This window comes from Chrysoperla carnea, chromosome 1 (genome assembly GCF_905475395.1).
Source record: "Chrysoperla carnea chromosome 1, inChrCarn1.1, whole genome shotgun sequence".
In the NCBI taxonomy this organism is placed as follows: Eukaryota; Metazoa; Arthropoda; class Insecta; order Neuroptera; family Chrysopidae; genus Chrysoperla; species Chrysoperla carnea.
The window spans coordinates 138,558,298-138,571,897 of NC_058337.1; the positions used below are offsets into that span (position 1 = coordinate 138,558,298).

The 13,600-nt window shown below is 32.5% G+C and overlaps 1 protein-coding gene across 1 annotated transcript; it reads left to right on the plus strand.

Moving 5' to 3' along the window:
• Positions 1 to 2,794: 2,794 nt before the first annotated feature.
• LOC123295579 (putative transferase CAF17, mitochondrial) lies at positions 2,795 to 4,857 on the plus strand. Its single transcript, XM_044876987.1, has 2 exons — positions 2,795 to 3,253; positions 4,747 to 4,857. The coding sequence occupies exons 1-2, from the start codon at positions 2,795 to 2,797 to the stop codon at positions 4,855 to 4,857; spliced, it is 570 nt and encodes a 189-aa protein (XP_044732922.1).
• Positions 4,858 to 13,600: the final 8,743 nt, after the last annotated feature.

Below are 13,600 nucleotides of genomic sequence, written 5' to 3' on the forward strand. Positions count from 1 at the left end.
CTAGTATAACAAGCTATGCTAGCCCTAATACTCAGCCAGCCCAAAATACTAAACCTACAGATTCATCTGTTACTTTATCTACGTTAAATGCAGCAGGAGCTGTACAATTTGCACAACCTAGGGTAAGACCTACAACAAATGTTAATAATGTACTAAGCAATTCTGCTATGTATTTTACATTAGTAAATACTAGACCGGCTAGCTATAATGTAGTTAATATATCTTCAGATCAAATAGGTAGAATAGAGATGCACCAAACAGTTACCGACAGTAATGGTGTTAGTCAAATGGTGAAAGTAGATTATCCGTTTTTAATTTCTGGTTATCTTAACGTTGGCTTTGTACCTGGAGGTAAGCAAATAATGCTTTATGATATAAGGAAAGATCTAAAAGTTGGTGACACAGTTGATATAACTTTTTTCTTTGATGATAATAGTGTAAAAACTGTTACTGCTCAAGTTGCAAGTAATAACCCGTATCCTCAACAGTAAAAGAAAATTTTAATAGACCGTCATTGCGAGTAGGCATTGCCCGCGTGGATCAGTTTCCCCTCATTGCGAGGAAAAACTGTAAGTTTTGACAAAGCATTATCATCATTATTTCCTGCGATTGCCACGTCGCTTTGCTCCTCGCAATGACAACTCTCGATCTACGCAAGCAAGCCTTAAGCGGGAATGACATAGAATAATAACTTTTCGGTGCTATTCTATTTTATGCATATAGCTATTGCATAGTTGTATTAGCTCTTCTTTGTATCTTGGTTTTAGTAAATGTCTACTTTTTAGGTTTAGATTTTTAAAATCTTGTTCAGTTAAAGGTAGATATTTACACAACTTCATTAAGTCTTCATCTGAAATGAAATGTTTTCGTGGAATATTTATAGTTTGAGCTTTTTCTTCACGATAGGCTGCAAGCATTTGTATTTTAGTATTAAAATCTTTAATCTAAATTCTAAATTTTACTTTTTTCCAAGCATCTTCGGGTTTTACCTCATAGTTTTTAATATTAAATAAAAACTGAAGCATGGATTGATATTGATTTGTTAAATTATTATCCCAAATTATCTTATTTAGCTGTTTATATATTTTGTCCAAATATTCAACATCTAAAAATGCGTAATTCAGCATATCTTCAGTAATAGGGCGTTTTAACCAGTTAGATTTTTGATGTGTTTTATCAATATTGATTTTGAAAAGTTTATAACAAAGATCATCATAGCTTAGTTGACTACCAAAACCGCAAATATTTGCCGCAAATTTGTACATCAAAAATATTAGAAGGTAGAGTTTTAAACAAATTATAGAAAATTTCAAAATCTTCACGAGGTGCATGAAATATTTTAATAATATTATTATCTATAAGTAGCATGTTAAAGACATTTAAATTTAGGTTATTTATTGCATCAATTATTATCCTGCAACCCTCTGCTTTTACTTGGATTATACTAAGTTTAGCATAATAGGTATAACGACGTTCCAATTCTGTATCTATACTCAACCATTTTTTGGTGGATAATTCCCTACAAAACTCTTCTAATACTTTTTGACTATTAATAATTTGCATAAATGAAGCTATTTACAAAGCTCCAATAATTTTTAGAAAAAGATTGGTATGAGATAAAGAAAATACTAATTCAAGACCAATTAATATAATAATAATCCACTCAAGTTTAGTAGAATGTTTATAATTAGGGTCATTTGAAAGGATATCGAGCAACTCATGAATCATATTGAGGCGATGATTCATTATATTTTGCCTTATTTCTATGTCTTGAAATTCTGCCGTCATAAGATATGGGGGTTCATAGCTAGGACGACGCCAAAAAAATTCAGGAGTATCGAATATATCACTATGTAAGCTGATTGAATAGCGTTCACTAAATAATATTCCTACTTGTTGTAATATCTCTTTTTTAGATAGAGAGACACTACCGGTTCTAGCTAATTCCTGTTGTATAGGAGTGGTTTGGGATATCAAATTACTTACAGATTGCTCAAGAACGCTAAGCTTAACAGATTGAGCAAGTGCATGAGAAATAGATAGCTTAACAAAAACCGATTTATCAGCTAAAATTATTTTGTTTTTTTCTTCGTCAATAAAAGTTTTTTCGTGTTCTTCATTATATTCAAAATAAATATAATCGGATACAGATTCAGCAAGTCTATTTATCGTTACTAAATCAGTATCATTTAAAATTACTTTTTCCTGAATTTCGTCACCACCCCAAATAGTTACACAACCAAATGGAAAGAAAATATATCTATATAATCAGAATCTTTATTTATTTCTTTCCGAATATATAAAACATCATCAAAATGCTGAGGTTCAAGCTCTATCTTTTTTAAATTAGTAACTAGATCACTCATCTTATATTCAGAAGAAATGCAGTAAGATGAACATCTCATAATTATTTAAGTTTAATTTACATAAATTTAAAGTATAGTAGTGTGGAGCATAGAAAGTCAATAATGTTATAATTATGTACGAAATATTAAACAATAGAGAGGTTATTAAAATAGCGGGTTCAGATTCGTTAAAGTTCCTGCAAAACCTTACAACTAATGATATCAATAAGAGTAATTATTGTTATACTTATTTACTTAATAATCAAGGTAGATATTTATTTGATTTCTTTGTATATATACATAACCTTGAAGAAATTTATATTGATATTGATGAGAAAAGTAAAACTGCCTTAATAGATCACTTAAATTTTTATAAGTTCCGCTCTAAAATAGAAATAGTAGATTGTAAAGATGAGTATAAAATTGCTTATTTTCATCAAGAATTAAATATGGATTCGTTAGTCACAGCTCGTGATCCTCGATATAATTTGTTGGGATTTCGCTCAATAACACAAAGCCAATCATGTCATTCCCGCATAGGCGGGAATCTAAGTAAAAAATTATATTTAGATGATAAATATAATTTTGCCATAGTAGATGGGGTAGATGATCTAATTGTTGGTAAATCTATACCCACTTTATATGGTATTGAGGAGCTAAAGGGAGTTAGCTATGATAAAGATTGTTATGTAGGGCAGGAAGTTATTTCAAGGGCTAAATATCAAGGAGCTATAAGAAGAAAGATATACAAAATTATAGCTGAGGAAGATTTATCATCCTTGATTAAAGATGAGGAAATACTTGCAGGAAATGATTCAATAGGCATAATATGTTCCAGCTATCAAAATAAAGCTATAGCTTTAGTTAAAGAAGAGAAATATCTTGCTAGTAAGGAAGAAGATATTACTGTGAGGGGGATTAAGATAGGCTTGTCTCTTGCTCCTTGGTATGTTTAAGATTAAAAACGTCATTGCGAGGAGAGGCAACGCATCGACGAAGCAATCTCAGGAGTTCTGCTTCATAAGATTGCCACGCTCATGTCATTCGCTCGCAATGACATAATGATAAAAATCAAAATATATGAATAATAATTCTCCGAAAATATCAATAGTTTTACCAGTTTATAACAGAGAGAAGTTATTGCCGAGAGCTATTGAGAGCTGTCTTAATCAAACATTTAAAGATTTTGAGCTTATTATAATCGATGATTGCTCTAAAGATAAAAGCTTTGAAATAGCAAAGGAATATGCAAAGCAGGATCAGCGTATTAAAGTAATAAGAAATGAGCCTAATAAAAAATTGCCAGCTAGTCTTAGCTTTAGTTAAAGAAGAGAAATATCTTGCTAGTAAGGAAGAAGATATTACTGTGAGGGGGATTAAGATAGGCTTGTCTCTTGCTCCTTGGTATGTTTAAGATTAAAAACGTCATTGCGAGGAGAGGCAACGCATCGACGAAGCAATCTCAGGAGTTCTGCTTCATAAGATTGCCACGCTCATGTCATTCGCTCGCAATGACATAATGATAAAAATCAAAATATATGAATAATAATTCTCCGAAAATATCAATAGTTTTACCAGTTTATAACAGAGAGAAGTTATTGCCGAGAGCTATTGAGAGCTGTCTTAATCAAACATTTAAAGATTTTGAGCTTATTATAATCGATGATTGCTCTAAAGATAAAAGCTTTGAAATAGCAAAGGAATATGCAAAGCAGGATCAGCGTATTAAAGTAATAAGAAATGAGCCTAATAAAAAATTGCCAGCTAGTCCTAATATTGCTTTTAAAGAGGCTAAGGGGCAGTATTTTACTTGGACTTTCGATGATAATTTTCTGCACGAAGATGCTTTAGCAAGAATGAATAATGTTTTAGATAATTCACCGGATATAGGGCTTGTTTATACCGATTATACTTTAATTGATGAGCAGGGCAAAATAGGGGCAAGACTCTATCAAGAATCTCCGGAATTTTTGCCTATTCGTGATTGTGTTGGAGCATGCTTTTTATACAGAGCAGATATAGCAAAGAGAGTAGGTGGATATAACGAAAACATGCATTTAGTTGATGATTATGAATATTGGCTTCGGTTTGGGCTTGTTACGAAATTTGCTCATATACCAGAGTCGTTATATTTTTATATGGTGCATGATCAGAGCCTAACAACTGAACGTAAAGCAGAAGCCAAAAAAGCTAAAAGAGCTTTGCAAGAATTATTTAAAGATAAATATACTATTCCTGATAAGATTAAGCCTATAGATGATTTATATAGCTGGTTTATTGAGGATAAAAATTTAAATTCTTATCTCAAATTATTAAAAATAATAATTTATAATCCTATCATTACCCTTTCTTATATTCTAAAAAACCTTAAAAGAATTTGATAAATTTTTATTGATAAAAGGGTATTATTGGGTATTATGTTATTCACTGTCATCCCGTGGCTTGTCCGGCTTTGTTGCATGGATCAGTTCCACCATTGTCATCCCGCGACTTAATCGCGGGATCCAGTTAAAAATACTAATAATATTAGTATTTTTATTTATTTTCTGGATGCCGTGGTCAAGCCACGGCATGACATCGAGCAGGCTTTTCAAGCCCTACAACAAACTGGACTAAATAAATATATTATATGCCAAATCACGATTTCCTACATTCATTAAACGAGCAGCAGCAAAAAGCAGTTCTTCATACCGAAGGACCGCTTCTTTTGCTTGCAGGGGCAGGTACGGGTAAGACGAAAGTACTAACCTCAAGAATTGCAAATATTATTCATCAAAATTTAGCATCCCCTCAAAATATTTTAGCTGTTACTTTCACGAATAAAGCAGCAAAAGAGATGCAGGAAAGAGTCCATAATTTGGTTAGCTCTTACGGTCTTAATATTGGTACTTTCCACTCAATGGCAGCAAGGATATTGCGTGATCAAATAGAGCATTTAAATCTTGGTTTAAATAGCAGATTCACTATTAGTAGAAGAGTCAAGTCACTCCTGGCACAGTTTGACCTCAAGTAACCCCGGATGGTACACTTTTCAAAAAAGGGCAAACCTAGGTGAATGTTGGAAACCTCGGAAGTTGGAGGGGATAGATGACGTCATTGACCAATAGTAAATCAAGATGGCGTTGGGAGGTGTGGTGGGGGTGAGGAATGACATAAACGGGGCTTGACCAATAGTGATGGGCGTGGTTGACAGGAGTGTGTTTCTTGGAAGTGGGGCTTAAAGGGGGCGGGAATTGGACGTTAGATGAGATAATCGAGCCCACTTTCAACCCCAAAGAATGGTACACTTTTCCAAAAAGGGCAAACCTCGGTTGAATGCGAAGTTGGAGGGGGGACATCATTGACCAATAGTAGCGCTGTAAAAATCAAGATGGCGTCGGGAGGTGTGGTGGGGGAAGGAATGGCTGCCTAAGCATTGATGACGTCATTGGCTTTGACCAATAGTGGCGGAGAGTGAACAGGGGGCGGGACGTAAGGGCAAACCTAGGTGAATGTTGGAAACCTCGACATTGGCCAATAGTAAATCAAGATGGCGTCGGGAGGTGTGGTGGAGGAGAATAATGGCTGCCTAAGCATTGATGACGTCATTGGCTTTGACCAATAGTGGTGCTTGACGGGGAGTGAACGGGGGGCGGGACGTTGACATTAGTTAGCAATTTTCAAGAATATGTTAATTTGACCTTGAAAAATATTGTAATTTGACACTTTAAATATACATGATAAAATTCAAGATACGTGACCGGATGTTAATATTTTTTTTTTTTTATTGAGTCAGCATTGTAATATGACACTTGAAATTTACATAATAAAAATACATGTTCAAACTTGTTTGAATGGACTTTGATCTTAAAATAATTTCACACGTGTCAGCATTTTTCAAGAATATGTTAATTTGACCTTGAAAAATATGATATCATCATCTTGTAACAAGTTCAAACTTGTTTGAAATAATTTTACATGTGTCAAAACACGTGACCGGATGCTAATATTTTTTTATGATTAAGCAATGTAATATGACACTTGAAATTTACATAATAAAAATACATGTTCAAACTTGTTTGAATGGACTTTGATCTTAAAATAATTTTACACGTGTCAGCTATTTTCAATAATATGTTAATTTGACCTTGAAAAATATGATATCATCATCCTGCTACAAGTTCAAACTTGTTTGAACATGTTCAAACTTGTTTGAACATGTTTAAACTTGTCTGAATTCCAAGAAAAAATAATTAGTTTGAATTACGATTATAAAAATATCAAATTACAACTTTTTTAGTGGTGGGGATAATGCTATAAAAAGTGATGTACGTAGCTGTTGAAGTATCTCTTTTGAAATTCACCTTTGCTTCAGTTAGTTTTTTCCGCATATATTTTTTACGTTATTTTTATTATTATTATTATTATTATTATTATTATTATTATTATTATTATTATTATTATTATTATTATTATTATTATTATTATTATTATTTTGTTTTTGATATATTTATTATTCTAAACTTAGTCTATATATTTTATAAAAAAAACAAATATTACTCATTTGCTAGTTAACTCTAGTGTTGAACGGTTCGGTAACGTATATTTTGCTTATTATTTGAAAATATAACGGTAAGTGTAAAATTTTTTAAATATTATTGTGAAACTTAAATATAATTTTTTTTGAAAGATGGACACCTACGAACAAAATGTTATGCAGACGCTAAACGTGGTACCTCAAGGTGGTAGCACTGATATGATGAAGAAAGTGGAGAGAGCGTTGAGGCTCATCAAGACGGTGGAGGAAGCTGAGCGATGGATGATACTTAATAAGCAGAACATCCGCTTATTCAAAAAGATGTTGATGTTAAAGAAAGAAAATCCTCTGCGTCTTGAAGCTAATATTGGACTTTGTAAATCATACCAGCGGCAACTTCACCGACTGCGATTAGATTTAGTTAAGCAAGGTGGTGGTGTCACCAAAAAACAAAATCGACATCTAATCTGGGAGACAATTGAAACCCACCACCAGGGCAGGGTGAAGACTGGTATGATTACAAATTTGGATTATAAAGATCCAAATATATTTTTCAACCGGGCATTTCCAATGTTTAGAAGACACGTCCGGCGTGAGCTAGTGAATCATCCCCTCAAGGTAAGTAAAATTTAAGATTTATAATTTAAATAGTCTAATGAGATTTTATTTCAGGTGTATATTATGTTCACGGGCAATTTCATTAAGCCCAGCACCAAAGAGGAGGATTTGAAAACTTTTATAACGTCGGCTAAGGAAATGTATCTGACAACGGACATGCAGGAGTGGTACATTGATCATGTCAAAAACTATTTGTTGAAAAAATTGGAAGAATTCCAGGAACGCGATAGTGGTTGGGCTCTTGACATGATCATAAATATTCGAGTCCACATGAATAAGTACTCTCCGATCACAGCTGGAACATTTTGCGAACTACCATCTGCAATTAAATGTAGAAAAGCTGTGATCAATGTCCAGAATGATGACCAACATTGCTTTTTATGGTCGATAATGTCAGCACTTTACCCGGTTGAAAGGAATCCTCATCGTTTAACTAAGTACCAGCACTATAAATATCATTTAAAATATGATGGATTAAAGTTTCCCATGTCTCTGGATCAAATTAATAAATTTGAAAAGATGAACCCGCATTTATCGATTAACGTGTACGGCTACAAAGATACGTTTATACATGGTTTGGAAATTTTCCCTGTACGCGTTAGTTCGAACACTGCGGGGCAGAAAATTCATCTATTGGCTGTGGAGAATGGGAACAGTCACCACTTTTGCTGGATAAAAAATTTAGCAAAGTTGGCTCGATCGGGTGTAAAGAGTAATAGACATAAAATTTATTTATGTGATCGATGTCTCAACTATTTTGCTACAGAAGTCAAACTCCAACAGCATTCAGTAAATTGTGGTGAGCAAGAAGCAGTGCGGGTACGAATGCCTGAAACTGATGACGAGCGGTTCGTTGAGTTCAAAGATTTCAACAGCAAGGAACGTGTTGAGTATATGGTGTACGCTGACTTTGAGGCACTATTGGTACCACAACATCATGAAGACATGGAAATGGATCATGGGTCTTATACAAAAAATATTCAAAAACATGTACCCTACAGTGTAGGTTACTATGTTCATTGTACCCATGATCCCAACCAATCGTTTTATAAGGCATACCGTGGTGCTGATTGTGTCAAGTGGTTTGTTCATGAACTGGAACAAGTAGCGTACTCATTAGAGCAAAAAATAAAACACGTTAAACCAATGTATCCGCTCACCGTCGAACAAGAACTGGATTTTATGTCAGCAGAGAAGTGTCACATTTGTGGTAAAGATTTCGTATCCAATTCCATACGTGTTCGCGACCATTCACATCGCACAGGTAATGCAGGTTATTTATTATTTTTTAGTTTCATCTAATTTTATATTAATCTATTTTAGGTATCTACCGTGGAGCAGCACACCAATTTTGTAATCTGCATTATCAAGATTCAAGGGTGATACCTGTTGTGATGCACAACTTAAGTGGATACGATTCGCATTTTATTATTGAAGCTCTGCTGACGGAAATCGACGGTCAAGTTGATGTGTTGCCCATCAACAAAGAAAAGTACATCAGTTTCACAAAGCACGTCTCGGACATTCAATTAAGATTCATTGATTCCTTCCGATTTCTCGCAGACAAGTTGGAAAATCTGGCCTCATATTTAGATAATGATAAAAAATCCATTTTACATAAAGAGGTAAATGATAAAAAATAATTAATTTTTAATACAGGGTTGTAATTTGTTTTTTAATTTTTTATAGGTCAGTAATGATGAACAATTTCAATTGCTAACGAGAAAAGGTGTATTTCCATATGAATACATGAGTAGCTGGGGACGTCTCCAAGAGACAAAATTACCACCAAAGGAGGCGTTCTACAGTGTGTTAACAGATGAACACATAACGGATGAGGATTATAACCATGCGATACAGGTATGGAACACATTCAATTTACATACACTAGGTGATTATTCAGACCTGTATATGAAAACTGATGTGTTACTACTTGCGGATATTTTTGAAAATTTCCGTAACACTTGTATTCATAGCTATAGTCTCGATCCTAGTCACTATTACACACTTCCTGGCTATACGTGGAGCGCCATGTTGAAATACACCAATATCAAATTGGAATTGTTCACGGATATTGATGACTTGTTGTTTATCGAGAAAGGAATCAGAGGCGGTGTAAGTCAATGTTCTAATCGCTATGCTAAGGCAAACAATAAGTACATGGAAGAGGGGTATGATAAAACTCAAGAAGATGTCTACCTTATGTATTACGATGTGGTGAACCTATATGGTGCAGCAATGTGTGGATACCTACCAACAGGAAATTTTAAGTGGGTCGACACACCAAACATCGAGGATGTTGCAGATGATTCACCAGTCGGGTACATTTTAGAAGTAGACCTTGAAATACCCCAACATCTACATGATAACTTTAGCGATTTACCGCCATGTCCGGAGACAACGAAACCACCTGGATCAAAACAAAAATATCTTCTGTCAACCCTTTACAATAAGACCAACTATGTCGTGCACTACAGGAATTTAAAACTGTATACACAACTCGGTGTTAAGGTAACAAAATACCACCGTGTGTTACAATTCGATCAATCTGCATGGTTGAAACCATATATTGATTTCAATACCGAGATGCGCAAGAACGCCTCAAATGAGTTTGAAAAAGCATTATTCAAACTCATGATTAATGCCATCTTCGGTAAAACCATGGAGAATGTGAGGAAACATCGGGTTGTGTACATACGAAAAAATTGGGATGGAAAACATGGTGTGAAGAAATTAATTGCCAAACCCAATTTTCACAGTATGATGGTGCTCGACAATGACGTCAGTATTGTTGAAATGAAAAAATCACAGATACGTTTCAACAAACCCATCTACATAGGCTTCACAATTTTAGACATATCGAAAACGTTTGTGTATGACTTCCACTACAACTACATGTACCAACGGTACAACCCCACAAATGTCAGGTTATTATACACAGACACCGATAGTCTAATTTATAGCGTGAGAAATACTGACGTCTATGAGGTCATGAAACAGGATATTAATCGTTTTGATACGGCTGACTATGCACCCGACAACGTCTATGGTATACCACTACGTAATAAGAAAGTCAAGGGTTTAATGTCCGATGAAAATAATGGTGATGTTATGCTAGAATTTGTCGGATTACGTAGCAAAATGTATGCTATTCGGGTGCAAAATAAAAAAGAGACTAAACGATCCAAGGGTCTCAAGAAGTCAGCTATCCGAAAACTTACTTTTGAGGACTATAAGCGGTGTTTGCTTGAGAACCGTAACTTTTACCGTGTTCAGCAAAGCATCCAATCCAAGCGACACCGCTTACATACCATCAAACAGCAGAAAGTGGGCTTATCACCATTTGACCAAAAACGACACATTACTCACAATTCATGTGAAACAAAACCATGGGGCCACTATAGCATTATTTGTTGAGTGTAAGTATTTTATATTTTATGTTTTTAATATTTAGCTAATTTTTGCTGTTGTTTCAGAAATGTGTCCTGCTGTTGTTGTGATGATCCTCAAAGTGGTTCGGTATTGTGATAGGTGTACAAACAATTGATAGAGTAGTGCGCATGAACAATTGATAGAGTAGTGGTGGGGGTGTCAAAAAATTGATAGTTAGGTTGAATTATTATAGAAAACAATTTAGTGTTAGTTTAAACATACAAAATGCAAGACTTTGGTAATCATAATAGTGATAACAACTGTATTGTTAATATGATTAAAGATAATTGTAGTTTAAGTACTTTAAACAATGTGTTAACAAAGTATTTTAAAACATTGGTTAATATGGCAATTAAATGTGGTCGACCGGAAACTTTAAACTACCTTATTGATAAGGTAGAACAAATGGACTTAGAAGTGAAATTTTCCCCATCATCAGACGATGAAGACAAACAAAATTGGAACTGGATTTTAAAAAATATCCACTCTGGACAAACAGATGGAATTGTAGGACTATCCATTTTTGAACAATCTTACTACAGTGTATTTACATCAAACGAGTTATCCGACTATGTTCAAGTGAAAGAAATGACTGAAAATTATCTTATGAAGAAAGATGATGATGATGATGATGATGATGAGGATGATGATAACAATAGACACTTTTCAGAATAATAATTATAATGTATTTTCGATAATTTATAAATATACATTTTTTAAATATTATTATAATACAACTCTGTTTTTATATGTTATAGATAAAATTTTATAATAAATAGTTTTACATCCTTAACTTTTATTTTTAATCATTTAAAACCCTTTTTTTGTTTCATTTTTGTTGGTTGACTTGCGTTTGTCTTTTATCCATCTATTAATTTATATTTTATACCAATGTCAACATATAGTAACATGGAATCGGGGTTTTTAGTCATGAAACTTTTAGTTCAGCTTTATAATAATTTTGTTCTTCTCGGTCCATTTTTATATTTTATTTTTTTCATGAAAAATTGAACTGTTTTATTATGTAAAATAAACTAATATTTATCGTTATTAACTTTTTTATATGATTATCCGCCACAAAGAAATTATCTCATAGCACGTGTCGAATTATTCTTAGACCAAAACTCAGTTGAAACTTATTTTCAATTTTACCGTCAATTGCACTCTCTCTTGACACTTCTGCCAGCATGGTGTAATCTGATATTTTTATTTTTATCAAATTAGATAACTCAATACAGATAATGTTACTTGACACTGTTATATAAATATGCATGATGAAACTTGTTCGAAGACACCGAATGCCGGTCTAAAATAAAATAATAAGACCCGCGACCGGTTGTAAATATTTTTTTAATGAAATAAGATGATTCGGCAAATGTAATTTGACACTTTAAATATACATGATAAAATCTAAGACACGTGACCGGATGTTAATATTTTTATAATAGAATATGATGATTCAGCGATGTAATATGTCACTTGAAATTTACATGATAAAAATCGTTCAAGGACACGTGACCGGATGTTAATATTTTTTTATTGAATCAGCAAATATTTTTTTTTTTTTTTTTTTTTTTTTTAATGAAATAAGATGAATCAGCAGTGTAATATGACACTTGAAATTTACATAATAAAAATACATGTTTAAACTTGTTTGATCTTAAAATAATTTTACACGTGTTAGATAATAATTTGCAAGTCTGAACAAGTCTGAATTTTTAAAATCTATGTATTTTTATTTTTAAATATTTATAATACAACACTGTTTTTTTAAATAAGAAACTTACAATAAAAATAATATTTTTACAATGTGAAATTTTTTATTTCATACCACTCTAATTTATTCAAAATTATTATGGAATGTATCTGGTGTTGTGATTTATCATACATTTATCCTCATTCTTAATTCTGAAAATCATATCGTTAGATTTGTATTTAGAGTCAGTGTGGTGAAATTTTAGTTCAAAGAACAAAAAAAATATTAAAATTTATGTAAAATTAATAGTTTCTTAGACATTTTTCATCAAAAACATCAAAGTAAACCATTTTTCATGCAAATTTTATGTTTCTTCCACCTTATTGTCACTCACAAAAATAATAAGAAACAAATAATCGGGATTTACAACATAATGTATCATTGAAACACAATAGCTACTCCTTTTTTATGTGAAGTTTTTGTTTTTGAATGTTTTTTGTCATTTGAATAAATAATATGACACAAAACTAGAAAAATTATTACAACCATCAATTACTACCTGTAAAGTTGTCAATTATGTCTAAATTATTTGCACATTTACAAACTAAATTATCATTGAAACACAGAAAAATGTGGATATTTTGTGGAAAATTTGGGTTTTTTCCTAACTTTTTTGTCATTTTAAAAATACTATGAACTGAACTTATGGTAGAATATCAATTTTACCTATTAAGAGGCAACTAAATACCTAAAACACAAATTTATTTATATATTTTAATGAAATTTTGTTTTTTTCAACCTAGTATTGAAAACTTATGAAAAAAAAAAAAAAAAAAAAAAAAAAAAAAAAAAAAAAAAAAAAAAAAAAAAAATTGATTCCAATAGTGATCGTAATATATTAATTGATAAATTAAGAAGGCTACATTCTACAAACATCGGAAGAGAAATACTATCTATAATCCTTTACTTGAGGAAAACAAATATAATTAAATA

Bases quoted from the DNA above. Each gene is read 5' to 3' on its own strand.
- LOC123295579 (XM_044876987.1), top strand. From the start codon at position 2,795: ATGGATTCGTTAGTCACAGCTCGTGATCCTCGATATAATTTGTTGGGA. The intron at 3,254-4,746 runs GTGAGGGGGATT...TATTGATAAAAG, and splicing joins GTAAGGAAGAAGATATTACT to GGTATTATTGGGTATTATGT.